Raw genomic sequence first — 21,675 nt, 5'->3', positions numbered from 1 at the left:
TTTAAAATCTTTGAAGCATCTTCATTAGAATTTTCATCTGGAGGGTAGGATTCCAAATGATTTTCTAAATTTATTTCTTTAATGTATATGGCTGGCCATGTCATACAAGTGACTGGGTAGCTATCAATTAAAACAGAATTTTAAAAACCCAATAAAAATAATTGAAGTCATAAACAAATATAAATAGCACAAAATAGCAGCAGAGAACAGTCGTAACATTGCACACTCCAAATAACTACGAAATGGGTTCGTCCACAGTATTAGAGCCTCAAGCTTGATGGCAATGATGACAAAATCAAATTTTTAATGCCTTGCAAAAGGCCAGCAGGGCTAGGTCAAGTCTGATGGGGGCTGAGTATAATGATGTTCCCATTAGTCCAATCTATGCTTAAATGTCTCGGTATAAGAAATCTGCTTTGCTCTTGGATAGCTCTTTGTATTAGGTAGCTTTTCTGAATGTTCAGCTTCAGAGCCTGCTTCTCTGCAGGTTATATCCTGCTCACTGAAGCAATATAGCTTCTGCTCTGCTTGCAGAAGCAACAAAGAATAGTGAGTTTCCATTTTTTTACAGTCTTTCACATAAAGATATTTACAAGAACCCTCAAGCTTCTTTCTTCATATTTTCTCCAACCAAATAGAACCAGATTTTTCAGTTGCTCCTCCAGGACTTCCTTGCCATCCTTGTACACTCATCTTAGGATCATAGGTATCCAATATAAATTTTAATTAAAAAAGAGGAAGATGCAAACCTTGGCCTTTTATACATGTATATCAACATTGAGTACAAGTACTTAAGTCATGGGAAGGGAATGTTGTGATGTAACAACAGCACACTCCATAACTTGGCCAATTTTGAACCCAACCAAAACACCTATGTTTAAGGTATTTTCTAGTTCGTCATTATCAACCTGGGTGCCCTCCATACCTGTAGACTTCAGTTCCCATAATTCCTCAGCCAGGATCATCTTTGCGGAGAATCCTGAAAATTGAAGTCCACATGTTTGGGAATTGGGCTCGGGCAACCAACAAAAACAACAATGGCAGCTTGTCCTCAAGTCCATTCAGAAAGATAAAATTGTACTTAGATTAATAGTTCATTGATGTAAAATTAAACCTTTTGTCTTGGCCTATTCTAAAACATGTCTTCATGGCACTTTTAATATAACAAACACAAAGGAAGTTTGAAGTTTCAATAAAGATTTCTTTAATAAATAATTGCTCATAATTGTTCATGAGTTTCAGTCTTATTTTTTTTCTGATAAAAGGGCCTCAACTCAAAATTTGTTGGAAATTGCATTTTTTTAATTATACATAAATATATTTTTTTATATTTATTGGGGCCAGGCATCTACATGGGTTTTTTTTTTTTGAAAAAGTCAAGATAATAGCCCTGCCCCCTATAAATGTACATTATGTATGTACAGTCTATAGCAGTGTTTCCCAACCTTGGCAACTTGAAGATATTTGGACTTCAACTCCCAGAATTCCCCAGCCAGCATTTGCTGGCTGGAGAATTCTGGGAGTTGAAGTCCAAATATCTTCAAGTTGCCAAGGTTGGGAAACACTGGTCTATCGGTAATCCTTGACTTATGGCCATTCATTTAGCAACTGTTTGAAGTTGCAACAGACATATGACAAATCTTTACACTTACAACTATTGTAGCACAGTGATCAGAATTTGGAAATTTGGCAGCTAGAAAACATTTGACAGGCGAGTATCCCAGGTTCACCTTCCCAGCGAACGTTCGAAATCCCAGCAAGCAAAATCAACAGAAAAGCTAGATAAACAATGATTCACTTAAAATTACAGTGGTTCAATTAACAATTGACAAAAAGGTCATAAAATCAAGTGTGACTCACTTAACAACTGCTTTGCATAGTAACAAATTCTGGTCCCAATTGTGGCCGCAAATCAAGGACTACCTATGCTGGCATGGTTTTTAACATCTCTTTCTGCAGGACCACTGTCTGGGATATTGTTGGAAACACCAATTTCACATTAGGTTACCTTCCCTTCCCGTTCCTTCTTTTTTCTTTCTTTCTTTTTTGAAAACAAAATTAAATAGATCAGTGAGTGGTGATCATCACAAAACATATTAAAAAGGATATTAGATTGGGGATGCATAATCTAGAAAATTATGTAATTCCACAAATCCAACAAATGCAGTAAGCCTGAAGTGATGAATACATACATTAATTATAATTGCTCTGCTAAAATATAAAGATCAGGCAGCGCAGGGGAAATATGGTTATTAACTAGATTTTATATTAGTTGTCTTTGTTTTCACATTTACAGGAAAATTGTCTTTTCTTGTGTTGCAGAATGGTCTTGGTATGGAATACAATTAAAGATACTTGAGCTTTGACATCGGCAAACAGAAGCAAGAAGCCAAATATTCCCACATACAGTTTAAATAGTTTTATCTCCTTTATGGCAGGTGGTAGCACCTTTAAAACTTAGATAATCTTGAAATCCTAAATAGAATTTAACCTGGGTAGTACTTTGATGAGACCACCAAAAATCATAACCTAGGGCTGGGAAGTTGGAAAAAAAAATCTTGGAACAGGTCAAAGGCAAACAGTTTTTTAAACGTTATTGAAAAAAACAACAGATACTTTCTTATAATCATTTCAGCAGCAGATTGACTTGAGAAAGAATGTACTTTTCATTATTTTTCAGACGGGACTGGGAAAAACTACAAAACCCTAAGTCTATTAGAGACATAGCTCCATATATGATCTTAAGCGGAAAAGTTCAGCTATTGTCTCTTCTCTGAAAAATCTTGCATGCCTTAGTCTTCCGACCATGTTGAAGACCTTGCCTGAGATGCTATTCCATGGAGAATAGATTTCCTTCCTTGGTTTCTCATGATGAAAGGTTTGAAAAAGCTGATCTCTGGGAAGAAATGCTACAGACTTCTAAATTTGTGAAGGAACTTCCAGCATCACTGGTATATTCTGGATAGGAGGAACTAGAGGAGATGATGTTTTTCAATCTCTGAAGTGCAATAATTAAGAGCAAAAGAAGGAATGCCAAGAGGCTAAGGAAGATTGAAACATAAACATAGACGTTTGACATGCGATTGGAAGGTGAATCCATAGATGTTGAGAGGGAGGTGGGGTATAGCTCCAAAAAAGTTCCATTTTCAATATTGGCTATTAATCCAGATGTGGAGTTGAGTTCTGACATTTTTTTTAAACAAAATATTAATGTGTGTGTTGAGTAACACAATGGAAAAGACTTATTAGTCAAAAAAATTCTGTAAAACATGTGGCATCTTGAGCCATTTTAGTGGTGATTAAATCCTGATAGCAGATTTTAGCAGCATGTTATGTCTTGGTGCTGTAAAAAGATAAAAATTGAAGGAGACAATGAAGCAATAGCATTTAAATATCAATTTCTGTTGACAGTTTCTTTCAATATTATTTTGAAATGATACATTGTTATACAGTATATAGAAAACAATTTCTATTTCATGTAGATTAAAATGAAAAAAAAACCCCCAAGCTATGGATATTTTGAATACATATTTTACATTTACAACCATGGAAGTAATTTAATAGATAATAAAGAGTGAGAATCAGAGCTCTGCAGCCTGCTGTATGTCTTGCAATTAACCCACGGTAAATTAATTTCTATAATGCTATTATTTAGTACTGATCTGGGTGTTTTTTTTTGTTAAATATAAATACAGAACTACAAATCAATTAGCACATTTCTTTGAGATATTTGAGAATTGCCTTTTTGATCAAAGAAATGGTAATTCAATACATAGGTTTATGATTTGGAAGCTACATTATTTTTTCTTGTTCCAAACATGATTTTGCTCTTCAAATCTTTGTCTACAACGCTCATCGTCATATTAGAATGATAGAAATAATATCTTCGGTTGAGAGAGATTTTAAAGGAAAAATATACATGGAAACAGACAGACCCAAGGATCACAAAGATTAACAGGACCGTATCAAATTAATTTCACTTATAAAACACAAAAAATAACTAAAATAGCCTTTGGCTTTGGCATAACCCCAAATAAGAACTTTATTTTTATTTTTCTTCCCAGAGTTGTTTTCATGGAGATAATCTGCATGGAAATAGATGGCTGATCTATAAGCACAAAATGCAGTATAGGACTTTTTGCTTTTATGTAGAGGGCGTCTTAATTCTCTTAAATGTAAATGTTTTAATTTAAGCAAAGGTTTCATATGTAACTGGTCTCTTGCTGCGAAAGTTGACAAAACGTTGGTTTCTTTGTGGTCTTTTATAGTTAGGTTTGGGTTGGAGTTTTTATAATGCTTTTCATTGTGTTTTTAATTACACTTCTCTTTGGTTTCTTTAAATACTATGTACTGGTTCTTAAAAAGCATGTAATCTTTAACAAGAGGTGATAATAACATGCCAAATTTGCATTGAAACGATGTATTCAGAGAGACAAGAAAACATTCACTTAAAAACCCTAATTGTTTTGTATGTTTTGGGACTTTAGGGAAGTACAGTATAGTTATTGTAATATGTATGTATGTATGTATGTATGTATGTATGTATGTATGTATGTATGTATTTATATTGATTGATTGATTGATTGATTGTGATTGATTGATTTCCCGTGTGGGAAGCTGGGAGAAATAATGGCAACTACACTACATCATTCCTTAATGGCAGCATGGCATTCACTTAACAATGGCAAATAGCGCCAAAAGTTCTGTGATCAAGTGACACAATCACGTGACATCATGCTTTATGATCCTGTAACTTAGTAACAGAAGTTCCAGTCCCAATTGTGTCATTAACAAAGGGCCACTTGCACTCTAATATTTGATTTAAATGTACTGTAAGTTGAAAGATCTGGGCCTATTTCACACTAAAGAAACAAAACTGAATGAGGCTTATGATCTCTTTTCAAATACTGGAAGAATGTAAACCCAAAAGAAAATTAAGACTTCAGAGTATAATATAGGGAATGACTTATTCTACAGATTGCAGCTGAATACTAGGAAAAACGTCCTAATAGCAAACAGTAGTTTAAACTAAAATTTAAAGGTTGTTGACTATCTATAATGGCAGGAATGGGAAACACTGCATTTGGGAAGTCAGTAGGGATATGGTATCCATGATTTACCATATGGAATTCTGGATTGGTTGGAGAATGCTCCATTGCCCCTGTATTTGTTACTATTTATTTATCCAATTTTCCAATCAACAATTGAAACTAAGCAATAAAATGGTTCTCCTTGTGTTATATACAGTTGATACTACGTCATATCTACTTGGTAATGTTTTGCTTTATTTTATTTTTATGCTACCCTGATGAATCTTATCCACAAAATATGAAATGACAAGGCAATAAAAATTATTTATTTTTAAGTGGCAACCTTCTCCTTGTGATAGCCCAGGAAGGTAATTTAAACAATTACATGCAACCATACTATGAATTGCATAGATTTCAATACCTATACTGTATATTAAGGCAAAATTGAGCAAACATATTCAAAGAATGCAGGTGAAATTGAATTTTTCATTTAATACATTTAAAGAGGATAACTAGCATTTAATAATTAAATATGACCCAGATATGAGAATCTGAAATAAGATTCTGATAGGATTATGCCACTCTTCTACTACTGCAATAAATTGGATGTTCATACAGATAACTTTGTCTGTAGAGTGATATAAACTCTCTTACGTTTTTAGTTTCATTCATTCCTATCTCCATAATTTGATTCCCTTTATTTATCCACCTGTTTCTGTGAAAACACAACTTACAACTTAGTGATTTGCAAAGCTTGTCCACAAATTGTGTGCTGAAATACAGTACAATTTGGGACTTTGCCTGGAAAAGAAGTTCTCAATGCAAGTAATTTGCTATACCATCAGGTCTTGCTCTATCACCTTCCAATCAGGATCAGACTAAAATCTGATGAATCTACTGGAGAATTCTATCAATATTCTTTTTTTCCCTAACAGTTAAAACTGCTTAGTTGCATTTTGGAGCAAATCTGCATTAAAACTAAGTAACTTTGGTCCTCCAGGATAAGCTTTAAAAATAAAAAAACAAATTAAGTATTGAATCTAGGAACACCCCAAGCTATATGATCATGCACCGCATAAGATAAGTCTAGCAATCCCAGTGGTAACATTTCCTCTAAGCAGAGTAGCATGTGCCAATTCAATGTCTCTAGAGATTCTCAGTCATCCAAGTCATGGTTGTCCCAAAGGTGCTTTTTTCAGGAGGATACTGGACTTTGTTTTTGTCTTCAAAAGAAAAATGTCTCCAAGAAAAAAGAAAGTCCAGTTGCCTCCTGAAAAAGCACCTGCGGGCTGGCTAATGTTTAGTAGATCCCAAATTACATAAGCCATCTTTAGTTAATAACAGAACAGATTTTCCAATGAGATGGTGGGATCTATTTCATTGGTTATATTTAAGAAAAATCTAGCCAGCCATCTGTTCTGGCATACAACCAAGAACTGAACATTAGTCTAAATGACTCCTTACAGTCCCTGGTTTTACAATTATATGAAATAAAATTTCTTGGCTTCTTATTAAATTCAGAAATGAACCATGTCTATTTGAGTTTTACACAAGTTTTTAAATTCTCTGTATAAGAAGCGCCAGTGGCCTGATTGACGTTTGCAGAATTTGCACAACAGCTACTATAAATTTTTAATTAACTTTGGGAATTTAGCAAGACAGATGAAGAGACTCTCTGCCTGAATTTTGAACAATGTATATATTTATCCTTTTAGCAATTTTCAAGCATTCAGTAAACAAAAGCTATAAATTCATGCATCTTTAATGAAAATTGGGGACATCTTCTGATGTCATGAGAACAAAAAGCAATATTCACAATGAAGGAGAATTGGTGATACATATGAAGCACATGCTCCAAAGATCCTTGATTGTGGATATCCATTAAGATATGGGAGGTAATTTTTCATGTCACATAGAAGCATAAATGTCCCTAATGTAAACATTATATCTTTACTGCAGAGTGTAAATCTCATTACCCCCAGGCAAATTGATCAGCAAACAAGTTATCTGAGAATGATATGCTGATGTTCAATATGAGTAAGGACACAGATTCTTGACAGGTTTATAGGACAGGAAATTCTGTTGAAAACCAGATCCTGGAGTGAGAGTTAGAGGTACAATGTACGTCGACTAGTATTTTTCAACTTAGCCACTTTAAGATGTGTGGTTCTCGATGCTGGTTGGGGGATTCTGGGAAGTGAATTCCACACACCTTAAATTTGCCAAGATATAGGCATATCTTATATGAAATGACAATATTTGAGTGTAGGGAAGATCAACTCATAAATCAGTCTATAGATTTTTCTTCCAAATTTCCTGGTAGAATCTCTTTAAGCTGTAATGGTTTATTCTGTAAACATATTTAGAATCAGATAACAATTATCTGGGGCTAGATTTGAATCCCTTGTTATGTCGCTTTTATCCCTTTTTGTCTTGGAATTGCTTAACCCTAAAACTGCCCCAAATGTAATAAAGAAAAATATCTGGTGTAACAAGAGCTACTGCATAATACATCATTCATATCGAACACTCTGGATAATTGCATTTATTAGTACAGAGTACCATTCCAAAAAATTAAAGATAATGGAACTCAACTCACCCTCTGTTTTAGAACTGGGAACTGATGATACTTTCAAGTTTAATTATGAAAGCCTTACTTCATATAATAGAAAACTACAATTCATCATGCACACAATATACACGCAATCTACTCCCCAGATGCTTCAAATCATTTCCCAACCCACTTCCAGTTTTCACTTCATTGTTTCTATTTTCAACCAATGAAATTCATTAAGAATGAACGTGTGCATCATTGTCACTATATGAAAAAAATTAATATAATTTTTTCCCCTTTGCTTCTTTTCTTCTTCATGCCCTATAAGTCGTTTTAACAAATTCTTTTCACATGCTACACTGCATTTGAATATTTGTTTCCAACACTGAAAGTAGCATGGCAGTTTTCAATCGCAGCTGAGACAACAATTGCGTGAATGATTACATGAGCTGGTCCGGGAATACAAAATGAAAACCGAAAACAAAACCATGCAGCAACATACTTTGGGATAAACATTTCTTCATTCATTCTAGTTAAAATGAAATGTATAGAATTATTTTAGCAGAACACTCTGAAAAGCAGTTGGATTATGTTGGAGAAGCAAACCCAAATCAAAGTTAATGGGAATACCTACAATTTGTCAAAGGTTGGATAAGATATCTAATACAGTACACTATTTATCTGACATATAATTCAAATAAATAGATGGATGGATAGATGGATAGATAGATAGATAGATAGATAGATAGATAGATAGATAGATAGATAGATAGATAAAGTCGCACATTATGCGGAAAGATGGGCCTTTTGTCAAACTCTATAAGTGTTTGGCTTTTGTAATAATACAGGACACTGTTTTTTAAGAGCCTTGGAATTTAGAAGAGCTGAGTTTACCTATACCATTGAATTATGTATCTAAAGTATGTGTAACTTCAACAGAAAATAACCTAGTAGCATACATCCTGGAAAATCCTAAATCCACAATTTTTCAGGGAAAGTTTATCACACATCCTAAAGTAAAATGTATTAATCTAGCTTCTGATTAAAGGGCTTGCAACACAATTTTTACCATACTTTATTGTCTGATTCTCCTAGCCACCATTCTCTTGCATCTTTTAATCCTTCTGTAAAAATATAAGTCACATCTTCTCAAAATGCCATATTGCTCTACTCAAAAGCAGAATATGGACTGTTTCTCTAAGAAGCTTCATTATATATAGTTCCTTCGTTTTCCAAAGATTACAGTTATCTGTCTAGCTATAGAGTCCTTCGTGGTCTCTGAGCTTGGTTATTTGCTTGCAGACATTTTATTATGTCTAACTAGGTAACATGAAGGTACCAATGACACCACAGTTCAACCCTAAAGTACACATATTCTATTTTATTGGAATTTGCGTGTTAAGCAGAGGTTATGCTGATGGCAACAGACATGGGGATTATTTCACTACATTTTTAGAAAACTATAAATGACTTACTGCTACAAAACCAGAAACCATTTTATAGTAGTGTTAATTTTTAATATTATTTTGATACATGTTAATATTAGGTTGAATACAGATTTAAAATTTAGAATCTTATCCCCTTAAATTAGAAAGTTAATATACAGAGTGTCATTGAATTTCTCACTGCATAGAAAGAAACTGTTGGGAACATTCACAAATGTTTGTGTACAGTTTATGGAGAATCTGCAGTCAACAGAAGTACGGTTAGTCGCTGGGCACAGAGGGTGAGGCCATTACAGTGCAGAAATGGCTTGGTGACCAGAACAAAGACTAGTTCCGACAGGGCATTCACGTCCTCGTGTCTCGCTGGAGCAAGGGCTATAGAACGGGATGGAGATTACATGGAAAAATAGAGAGTGTGGAAGAAACATCATTCTTTCTTGTGTGTAAGTTTCATTGTGTTCAATAAATAATTGTTGAAGAAAAAAAATGTGGTGCATTACTTTCTGGGCGACCCTCATAAATGTGACAAAAAAAGATCATAAAATTGTGTGCTCACTTAGCAACTGGAAGACAACAGGAGTTCATAGTTCCCTCTAAGCTGAGCAGTGAGCAATCGCTCACTTAAAAATCATCATCAACTCAGAGTTTTCCAAACCTGCCCAGAAGCCGAGAGGGAAAGAGTGAGAGGGAAGGAGAGAGAGAGGAAGAGAGAGAAACAGATAGAAAAAAAAGAGGAAGGAAAAGAGAAAGAAAAAGAATGGGAGTAAGGAAGAGAGAAAGAAAATCAAAATCTAGTTTGAAACTAGCTCAACTATTTAAGTGGCATTTTGATATTGATAGAGTTGCCCTATTATGAGCTCACTGTTATAGACACACAGTACAGTATTTTATTTTGAAATTCTCTGAGGCAAAACAGGGTGGGTTTTTTATTTGTTTGTTTGTTTGTTTGTTTGTTTGTTTGTTTATTTATTATTTCTGTGCCGCCCAGTCCTGAAGGGACTGCTGCTCAGACACTATACTTTTCCGCCTACCCCCCCCAAAAAAAAATTAGAGGGAACACTGCAACAGTTAACTTACATTTCTTAACAAACACCCCACTTCAAGAATTATCTGTAGTAAAGAAGGAAAGTCAATCCCTTTGAAGCAGCAACACAAGAATGCATTTTATGTGGGAATTACTACACGTGAAAGGATTTGACCTTCATGGTCCTTTCCAACTCAATGAGTCTGTCTTATTTCCAGCATTGAAACTGTGTCATTCTAAATGTTCAGACTGGCATGGAGTGGTAGCATATAATTTGACACATGATGAAGCATTCGGATATCCTATTCACCTGTGGCACAAAATGCATCATAAATAATTCTGGCACTTTCCTAACAGGGGCCATTAATTTTTCTCCTTGCCGTGTAAAATGTAGATATTTCAGATTTATCCATGAGATTTCTGTGCTACTGCATGACATTTAAGGCATTATAAAAAATACTATAAGGACAGCTAATGCAACTAATATTTCAATAACGTAACATTTGAAAAGACATATGCAAAGGGAAAATATGTAACAGGCAAAAAATGCACATTTAATTAAACTGAATGTTTAAATGAAAGTACAGTGGTACATCTACTTAAGAATGCATCTACTTAAGAACTTTTGTAGATAAGAACCGGGTGTTCAAGATTTTTTTGCCTCTTCTCAAGAACCGTATTCTACTTAAGAACCTGAGCCTGGAAAAATTTCTCAGGAAATTTGAGAGCGGCACGAAGGCCCGGCCAGTTTCCTGCCATTTCTCTCTCTGGCGCAGTATATGGGAGGCAGCCTCATGCCGAGTATATGGGAGGTGTGTGCTCCTCCTCACCTCCTCAGAGTCCTTCTCTTTTTTTAAGCCTTAAAGTTTTGGAAATTTTTTAATTCCCCTCACCTCATCTTCTTCCTTCGGCAGCAACTGTCCTCCTCCTTTTCTTCTTCCTCCTCCTCCCACCCAAATTCCAAGGTTTTATTTCTTTCCTAATTGGTTTGCACGTGCAAATGGGAAAAATTGCTTCTTCTTAAGAACTTTTCTACTTAAGAACCTGGTCACAGAACGAATTAAGTTCTTAAGTAGAGGTACTTAAGTAGAATGCAGCTGCAAGAGCAATCATGGGCTTCTCAAGGTATGCCCATGTTACACCAACACTCCGCAGTCTGCATTGGTTGCCGATCAATTTCCAGTCACAATTCAAAGTGTTGGTTTTGACCTATAAAGCCCTTCATGGCATCGGACCAGAATATCTCCGAGACCGCCTTCTGCCACACGAATCCCAGCGACCTATTAGGTCCCACAGAGTTGGCCTTCTCCGGGTCTCGTCGACTAAACAATGTCATTTGGCGGGTCCCAGGGGAAGAGCCTTCTCTGTGGTGGCCCCGACCCTCTGGAACCAGCTCCCCCCTGAGATTAGAACTGCCCCCACCCTCCTTGCCTTTCGTAAACTCCTTAAAACCCACCTCTGCCATCAGGCATGGGGGAACTGAGATCACTTCCCCAGGCCTATACTGTTTATGTATGGTATGTTGTGTGCATGTTTTTTAAATTATGGGTTTTTAGCTTTCTAATTATTGAATTTGTATTATACAGTGGTACCTCATCTTACGAACGCCTCTTCTAACGAACTTTTAAAGATACGAACCCGGTGTTTAAATTTTTTTGCCTCTTCTTCCGAACTATTTTCACCTTACGAACCCAAGCAGCTGCTGCAGGGATGAAGGGGTTTCTTTTTTCCCCTTTTTTGAAGAAAGAAAAGGGAGGGGCTGCTTGGAGTAGGAAAATTTCACCAAGAACAAGGTGCTTGCAAAGGAATTGAAAGGGTGTCTTTTTAAGAAAGAAAAGGGAGGAGGGAGGGGCTGCTTGGAGTAGGAAAATTTCGCCGAGAACAAGGTGTTTGCGAAGGAATTGAAAGGGTGTCTTTTTAAGAAGGATTTGCAAGCATTACTTGCTTTTACATTGATTCCTATGGGAAACATTGTTTCATCTTACGAACTTTTCACCTTACGAACCTCCTCCTGGAACCAATTAAGTTCGTATGATGAGGTACCACTGTATATTGTTTTCTGTTGCTGTTGTGAGCCGCCCCGAGTCTGCGGAGAGGGGCGGCATACAAATTTAATAAATAATAATAATAATACCACTGTACATGTGTTTTAAAAAGGCAGTAAAGAAGATGAAATGTCAGGGAAGCTCTTTCATTGAGTTAAACCATTCTACCATCTAGTCCAGTTCCGATGACACTGAATGCCAGCAGCTCCGAATGATTTCAAAGATGCATTCCTCCAAGCTGCCTGGAGACATCAGAAGTTGAACCTTGGCCTCTGCTGTGCAGCCTAAAGACACAAATCACACAGTAAAACTAGCTGAAAGATGGAACAATTCAACAAGCTGAGAAAACGAACTCATCTTCATTTGATGCCAAGAGGCAGGCATTTAAAGAGGACATTCGGTAGCTGGGACACTAAATACCACTACTATGATGATAACAACAACAGCTAGCTTCTCTCCTGCAATAGTGTCATATTCATTTGGTAAAAATACCCAGAAAAAGCTTCTACATCATTTAATGATTGGATTTAATGAAATAAATTAATCTTATTGTTGTACTTGGAATGGAACCAAAATGTCAAAGAATAGTGTATTACAGCATCAGAAAATGGATGGCTTAAGAAAAGTATTTCATGCCCAGTTTACTAGCCTAAGATGAGATTCTTGATTCTACGGTGTAGAGACCCCCTTTATCTTCAATGATACAGATGGATCAGTGATTTCAAATCAACTCCATTGTTGGCCAAAATCCCATAATGGGTTCCTTCTCTTATGAAAAGATTTCTAGATCCTCAAACAGCAAAAGCAGGAGACCACAAATATCATGTTAACTACATACTATTTGAATACCGGGAATGCTGAATGAACTGTAACTACACTGCTCAAAAAAAATAAAGGGAACACTCAAACACGAATCCCAGCGACCAGTTAGGTCCCACAGAGTGGATCTTCTCCGGGTCCCGTCAACTAAACAATGTTGTTTGGCGGGACCCAGGGGAAGAGCCTTCTCTGTGTTGGCCCCGGCCCTCTGGAACCAACTCCCCCCAAAGATTAGAATTGCCCCCACCCTCCTTGCCTTGCGTAAGCTACTTAAAACCCACCTCTGCCGTCAGGCATGGGGGAATTGAGATCCTCTTTCCCCCTAGGCCTTTACAGTTCTATGCATGGTATGTATGTATGTTTGGTTTTTACATTAATGGGGTTTTAATCGTTTTTAGTATTGAATTACTATTGTACACTGTTTTATTGTTGCTGTTAGCCGCCCCGAGTCTCCGGAGAGGGGCGGCATACAAATCCAATAAATAAATAAATAAATAAAATAAAATAACACACCCTAGATCTGAATGAATGAAATATTCTCATTGAATACTTTGTTCTGTACAAAGTTGAAGGTGCTGACAACAAAATGAAATTGACTGTCAATCAGTGTTGCTTCCTAAGTGGACAATTTGATTTCACAGAAGTTTGATTTACTTGGAGTTATATTGTGTTGTTTTATAAGTGTTCCCTTTATTTATTTATTTTTTGTGCAGTATAAAATGTCCCACGGGAAAATTGAAATAAGAGGCTTGGTAGCTCCACAGACTGGGCCTATCTATCTCTATTACCTCTCAAGTCTGCTAGTTGTTTCCCTCCCTCATCAAATTTCTCCTTATGGCCACCAAGATTGATTCAGATTTTGTCGCCTTTATACCATGCTAAGCCATTACTTCTTTAATTGTGTTTCCCTGAAAGAAAACACAACAGCTGGCTTTTCATAACATGTTCATCCTACACCATACAAACATTATGAGTTACGTGAAATGTCCATGCTCCAGCTCCAATACAATAAATAAATTCCACCTCTAGAAATACTCATGGGCCATCCGTCCACCAGCAACACATTGCTGACTTTGCTTCCTGTGATTTCTAATGCAATTAAACATTCCCCTATAGTCATTATACAAACAGCAGCCTAGTGGCTCAGTTAAGACACTGGGCTTGTTGGCCTGAAAGCCGGCAGCCGAGGTTTGAGACCCAAGCACTATTATTATTATTATTTATTTATTATTTATTGGATTTGAATGCCGCCCCTCTCCGCAGACTCAGGGCGGCTAACAACAGTGGTAAAACAACATGAACAATCCAATTAATAAAAACAACTAAAAAACCCTTATTATAAAAAAACCAAACATACACACAAGCATACCATGCACAACTTGTAATAGCCTAGGGGGAAAGGATAACTTAACTCCCCCATGCCTGGCGACAAAGGTGGATCTTAAGTAATTTGCGAAAGACAAGGAGGGCGGGGGCCGTTCTAATCTCTGGGGGGAGTTGATTCCAGAGGGCCGGGGCAGCCACAGAGAAGGCTCTTCCCCTGGGGCCCGCCAAACGACATTGTTTGGTCGACGGGACCCGGAGAAGGCCAACTCTGTGGGACCTTATCGGCCACTGGGATTCGTGCGGTAGAAGGCGGTTCCGGATGTATTCTGGCCCAATGCCATGTAGGGCTTTAAAGGTCATTACCAACACTTTGAATTGTGAATGCGATGGCGTGAGCTCCTGTCTTTCCTCCAGTTCCTGCCAACCCAGAATACAAATGTGAGTAGATAAATAGGTACACTTTGGTGGGAAGGTAATAATGCTCTGGCCACATGACCACAGAAATGTCTTCGGAGAATGCTGGCTCAATGGCCTTGAAATGGAAATGAACACAGCTCCCTGTAGTCAGCAATGACTAGCATAATAAAATCTGCAGGGACTTCTTTATCTTTATACAAACTGCCTTTATCATCTTGCTATTAGCCGTTTTTGGAAAACTTTATGCAAATATTTGACAGCTCCTTTGAGAAACGTGTGGCATTTTTGTCGTGTTTTTGTTTATTTGCATAGTAACTATGGTTGAAAATGTTTGCATTAATTATTTGCAAGTTAGCTTAGAATCAGAACAATGTATATTGATGAGAGAATTGGCTCGTATGGAAGCAGTTTTCCTACTAATACCCACTTGTCCTATCCCACTTTGTACAATAACAGCCAACAACTGTAAATTCCGTTTATTGCCTGCTATTATCTTTTGACCTTTTAAATCTGGATAAATTATGGCAGACAAATGCTTTACAGAAAAAGGATCGTTGCTTAATTAGACTAATTAGAGTTCTTTATCAAGATCTTATTATGAGGACAATCCTAAATGAAGTTTCAATAGACCAAATCAGCTGCGCCAGAATTTCTGGGAAGTTTTGCTTAGCCACTGTGCAATTCTGCTGAGTATAAATAATATACTAAAAACAGTCTGAGAAGTTGTTTTCTAGAAAACTGAAATATAAAGATTTTCCTTATACAGAATGAAAATGTCATGATCCTTCCTGTCACAATGCAGAAATTATAGTGATACGTGTTCCATAAATTCTCTTGTTGTTAGAAAACAAGAATGCAGCAATGCTTCTGGCAAAATGCAATGAAAACATCTTAAATGACATTCCAATCTTTTTAAATCTTTTACTTTTCTCTCCCTTTCTACCAATTTTCTTCCAAAATAAGTTGGAAATGCCAGCTGGATTAAATCAAGAAGCTCAGAAGCTACATAAATATATTACAGAAGAAATAGTGAGTAAGTAGCCAAAACAATGATAACTTTTTAATAATACCACCTTATTAGTGTATTTTATTATTTTAAAATACTACTTGGTTCCTTTTTCTTTTTCAACATACATTTGTAATGTAGAAACAGAATCATTTGTGATGTGAAGACAAGAATCTTCTAATTTATGATTGGCTTAAATTGATAAGACTCTAATTTAACAAGTTTAAGAAAATTAAAACACAAATACTGAAAATCTACAAAGGATTTTTATATATATCCATAGTACTGATGAATTAAAAAGTATATTTTTCAGTGCAGCAGTAGTGTAATCTCAAATGTTTCCTAGAGTATTTTTAATCTTGCAATCTGTTATAAATTATAATTATAAAAAGACTGTCAGGTATTCGCAGCCACAGGAAACTCATACGTATGTATCAGTTACAATCTAATTCATATTTGAGCTTGAAGAACACATATTGTTTAGGATAAAACAAGGAGAACTTTGTGTATACCTTTTAGTATGGTTGTAAATATTACCTGATATGTTAAGTTTGGGGGTGATTGTCAAAAATACTGATACTGATAAAATTTCTTAGAATGACAAGATCTGCCATAAAAGCATAAATATTCAAAAGCTTTTTATACTTTAAGCAATGTCATTTATATTATGCCCTGTAGTCAAAACAATAACCTGATTCATATAACGTAATATAATTTATGTAACACTCTTAACTCTGATTAGAACAATGTAAAAAATACTGAAATAAAACAGCTGTTCCCTTCCACCGCCACTGTTTTCAGAGTTCACGCTCTCCACTCTATGTAAGTGCATGAAGCATGTTTAAGAAACTTAAATGAGATCTGAGATATCAAAAATATTATTTCAAAATTCATCATATTTTTCTTTCTGAGATCTTTTTAACTAATCTAGTGTACTCCTAATTACATAATTGAAAATAAGAATGAAAGATCAATGTTTTAATATTGATCTTTATGCTTTTATCTATTGGAAATACGGCTCCCTGTAAGAGAAGTTTCCACATTTATATTCAATAGAAACATAGAAACATAGAAGTCTGACGGCAGAAAAAGACCTCCTGGTCCATCTAGTCTGCCCTTATACTATTTTCTGTATTTTATCTTAGGATGGATATGTGTTTATCTCAGGCATGTTTGAATTCAGTTACTGTGGATTTATCTACCACGTCTGCTGGAAGTTTGTTCCAAGGATCTACTACTCTTTCAGTAAAATAATATTTTCTCATGTTGCTTTTGATCTTTCCCCCAACTAACTTCAGATTGTGTCCCCTTGTTCTTGTGTTCACTTTCCTATTAAAAACACTTCCCTCCTGGACCTTATTTAACCCTTTAACATATTTAAATGTTTCGATCATGTCCCCCCTTTTCCTTCTGTCCTCCAGACTATACAGATTGAGTTCATTAAGTCTTTCCTGATACGTTTTATGCTTAAGACCTTCCACCATTCTTGTAGCCCGTCTTTGGACCCGTTCAATTTTGTCAATATCTTTTTGTAAGTGAGGTCTCCAGAACTGAACACAGTATTCCAAATGTGGTCTCACCAGCATTCTATATAGCGGGATCATAATCTCCCTCTTCCTGCTTGTTATACCTCTAGCTATGCAGCCAAGCATCCTACTTGCTTTCCCTACCGCCTGACTGCACTGTTCACCCATTTTGAGACTGTCAGAAATCAGTACCCCTAAATCCTTTTCTTCTGAAGTATTTGCTAACACAGAACTGCCAATACAATACTCAGATTGAGGATTCCTTTGTTGGATAAATGCAGGATCATGCTGTAGCACTGATGATGCTCATGTGTGAAACAACCTTCGCAAGTTGAGGATGACCAAATTTACTTATGAATCGCTTAACAAAATCTCCAGCAGTTAAATACAAGGCAGTTCATGCTGCTACCAAATGAAGTTTTTTAAATTTAATTTAATACATAATCTGCTTTAAAATAGGTGCAGCTAAGCGTAAGGATGCTAAATCTTAGATACAAGATGACAGATGTCGGTGTAAGGACTGTATATTCCAATACATTTTTTAAATAGAATAGACATTTCCACTTAGGTGAGCATAGGTTGCTACTGCAAATGATGCATATCTCTTTCAACGCATGAGAGCAACAGACAGCTAAAAGTAAATACTTCACTCATCTTTTTTTTTTTTTAAGCATGCTAATTAATACAGAGTGGCTTCTGAGAAACCAGGACAGACCAGCTCTAAAACTGCATACTGAGTTTTGAAATGAAATGGTTATGATATAGAACTGGCTGTAACAGATAACAGAGCCCAATCTGTTTAGCCACCGCAAGTGAGAAATTTTTCCACGCTGTGGAAAACAATGCTGATGGCTTTGGAATTGCTGGTACATGTGTGCGAGAGAGACAGATGGCAACGGAGAGTCGTCCGTCTTTCCACACCCGCTCCCTAACATGTTGGGCATGTTGCAGTTGGTACAAAAAATCACTGGCAGAACCCTTTGCCCTCTAGACGTCAGCCAGAGGGCAAATCGCATGGCTGCTTCCTCTCTGGAGCTTGGCTTTTTTTTTGGGGGGGGGGGGGGGACCCAGATGGTGTCCTGAACTAGACCAACAGGTAACATCAAAATAAGGAAAACCTGGATCCATAGGCTAGGTGGCTTTTGCAGGTGCAGATAGAAAGATGGGCAACAGTGGGATTTCAAATCCTATTAAATATTTCAAAGCCAACATTCTCCACATTGCATATATATATACCTACATACACACATGTATATGTGTGTGTGTATATATACTGTATATGTTAATTTTCAAATTCAGCAAAAACATGACATTCATATATATACAGAGACCTCGGAGAGGGGACTCTCTCTCTCTCTCTCTCTCTCTCTCTCTGTGTGTGTGTGTATGTATATATATATATATATATATATATATATATATATATATATATATATATATATGTCTCTCTCTCTATATATATATATACTATACATACCTACATACACACAAGTATATGTGTGTGTGTGTATATATGTTAATTTTCAAATTCAGCAAAAATGTGACATTCATATATATAGAGTCCTCGGAGAGGGGCGGCATACAAATCTAATTATTATTATTATTATTATTATTATTATTATTATTATTATTATTATTATTATTATTATTATTATTAACGTGTGTGTATGTATGTATGTATGTATGTGTATATAAATATATGTTTATATGTTTATGTATCACATCCGAGAGAAAAAACATATATGTTTATATATATATATACTGTATGTATGTATATACAGTATATATATATACAGTATATAGAAACCAGGGAAAATAAAAAGAAAAGGATGGGAGACCACACCGAAACGAAATAATTAATTTCCCATCTAAAAGATGCTACACACCGAATGAGGAATCGACTCCCCCGCTGAACATCCCGGAGCATTTTTCATTTTATTTTATTTTGCGAAGTATTAAAATTAGCGCCCCATATTTCCTATCCCGATCAGCACTTGAGAATAAATTGCAAAGGAAGAAATCGGCCAATTTTATTAGGGTCCCGCGCGGGGTGGAGAAACGCTAAGCCGGCTTTCTCGGCCACCCCGGGAAGGGACCGTTATTGAGGGAAAAAAGATGCCGTCGGAGGTCATTTCGTTCCCAAGACCCTTTTTGCCCCCAAGCCCGCCCCGCAACGCCTGTTCAAGGGAAGAGGAGAAAAGGAAGGGGCCGCTCCTCACTGACCTGACGGCAGGGACCCTCTGGCGCTTTCTCCGTCCAGGACGGAGCTCGCTTCCCGGAGAGCCGCCGACAAGCTCCGCGAGCAAGAAGCTGGCAAAGCCGGCGGGGCGGGGCGCGGCGGGGCGGGTACGGAGCAACGAGCCTTTCCCTGGGCGGAGCCAATCCCGCCGCTTCCAGCCAATCAGACGCCTTGCGCCGGCCGCCACCGGCTCGGGAATGGCGAGCCGAAGGCAGAACTGTGAGGCGCCGATTTGCTTTGCTGCCCGCGTTTCGTTTTAGGCTCCGCATAGGAATGTGACCCGGAGATATGGTAGCTTTGCGCCGCTTGGGGGTTTTGAACCCGGCTTTTCGTGCATACTTTATTTTTAATTTATTTCTTTTTAAAATTTATGTATTTATTGGTCAAGCATGTATAGTAGTAAGTAACGTAAGTAAATAGTAACAATAAAAGAGGACAGGGTCATATAGTCGTAAGTGGGAGGAGATGGGTGATAGGAATGATGAGGAAAAATTTGTAATAGTAGTTGCACACTTAGTAAGTAGTTTGACAGTGTTGAGGGAATTATTTGTTTAGCAGAGTGATGGCGTTTGGGGAAAAAACTGTTCTTGTGGTCTAGTTGCCTTGGTGTGCAGTGCTCTGTAGCGACGTTTTGAGGGTAGGAGTTATTTTATTTTATTTATTTATTTTTATTTATTTTGTCCAATACACAAAGAGGGTTTTTAGTGGGTATATATGTATATACACATAGTAAAATACATGATAGAGGTTATAGAGGAGATACTCATAGTAAAATATATCTAAGAAAGAATAGAAAAGATATAGTAATAGAACATATCAATTAAAGAATAGAAGAAGAGATATAGGAATAGAAGAAAGGAATAGGAGATAGGAATAGGAGAGCAATAGGACAGAGGACGGAAGGCACTTTAGTGCACTTGTACTCGCCCCTTACTGACCTCTTAGGAATATGGATAGGTCAACCGTAGATAATCTAAGGGTAAAGTGTTGGGGGTTTGGGGATGACACTATAGAGTGCGGTAATGAGTTCCACTCTTCGACAACTCGGTTACTGAAGTCATATTTTTTACAGTCAAGTTGAAACAATTGATGTCCAGGATGCGAGGGATCAGTAAATATTTTCATCGTCCCCTTTTTGACTTGTGCAGTATACAAGTCCTCAATGGAAGGCAGGTTGGCAGCAATTGTTTTTTCTGCAGTTCTGATTCTCCTCTGAAGTCTGTGTCGATCTTGTTGGGTTGCAGAACCAAACCAGACAGTTACAGAGGTGCAGATGACAGACTCAATGATTCCTCTGTAGAACTGTATCAGCAGCTCCTTGGGAACTGAAAGCAGAAATTCGGCACCACTCATCAAACTGGCAGTGATGACCAGCAGTCCACAATCCTAAACCGATCCTCTAGTCACTGTGAATTGCAAAAAAAATTCCTGTTTGTGCATGTGCAAAAGCTTCTGTGCAGAAGCACATGCATGAGTGAAGCGAGTGCTCGCATACAAAACATGCACTTATGTCATGATACGAACCGGTGGGGAAGATAAGTAGAACCCACTCCTGCTACAGTGATATAATTATAGAGGTTAAAAAATAGAACAGAAATATATAATCACGTTAAGATCTCTACAGAATGCACTATGAAATGGCAAGAGTAAGATTGTGTAGCCTCTTACATGAGATTTAATGCCTTCTCTCAAACTCACCCAGTAATGCAATTTGTGGTACCAGCCGAGAATGAAACAATAATAAAGTTTGTATCTATTCTTGAGATTGCATTGTATATTGCACTCTCCCCTGATTATTTATATTTTATATAAAATATAAATAATTTTATATTATAAATATAAATATTTATATTATGATTATAAGTATTTGCTGACCCCTCGTATCCTGGACACAACCTGTTTCAACTCCTACCCTCAAAACGTCGCTACAGAGCACTGCACACCAAAAAAACTAGACACAAGAACAGTTATTTCCCGAATGCCATCACTTTACTAAACAAATAATTCCCTCAACACTGTCAGACTTTTTACTAAATCTGCACTTCTATTTCTACTAGTTTTTCTCATCATTCCTATCATCCTTTTCCTCCCACTTAGGCCTCTATGACTGTAACTTGTTTATTATTTATTTATTTATTTATTTATTACTTAGATTTGTATGCCGCCCCTCTCCGAAGACTCGGGGCGGCATACAAATCTTGTATCCTAAGATTTTTATTAATATTGATTGTTTCTTCATTGCTT

General features: G+C 36.7%; 1 protein-coding gene across 2 annotated transcripts; it reads right to left on the bottom strand.

Moving 5' to 3' along the window:
* Positions 1-1,552: 1,552 nt before the first annotated feature.
* On the bottom strand, positions 1,553-19,493 carry SERTM1 (serine rich and transmembrane domain containing 1). 2 transcript variants are annotated; one of them, XM_070751707.1, is made up of 3 exons: positions 19,416-19,479; positions 12,267-12,382; positions 1,553-3,343 (listed from the first exon to the last, which is right to left on the bottom strand). In XM_070751707.1, the coding sequence occupies exon 3, from the start codon at positions 3,269-3,271 to the stop codon at positions 2,867-2,869; it is 405 nt and encodes a 134-aa protein (XP_070607808.1). In that variant the 5' UTR covers positions 3,272-3,343; positions 12,267-12,382; positions 19,416-19,479; the 3' UTR covers positions 1,553-2,866. The 2 variants fall into 2 exon arrangements, with proteins under 2 accessions (XP_070607808.1, XP_070607807.1); XM_070751706.1 differs by lacking the exon at positions 12,267-12,382 and having other exon boundaries at positions 19,416-19,493.
* Between the last annotated feature and the right edge of the window lie 2,182 nt (positions 19,494-21,675).

This window comes from Erythrolamprus reginae, chromosome 4, assembly GCF_031021105.1.
Source record: "Erythrolamprus reginae isolate rEryReg1 chromosome 4, rEryReg1.hap1, whole genome shotgun sequence".
NCBI lineage: Eukaryota > Metazoa > Chordata > Lepidosauria > Squamata > Dipsadidae > Erythrolamprus > Erythrolamprus reginae.
This window is presented reverse-complemented; position numbering and strand designations above follow the sequence as displayed.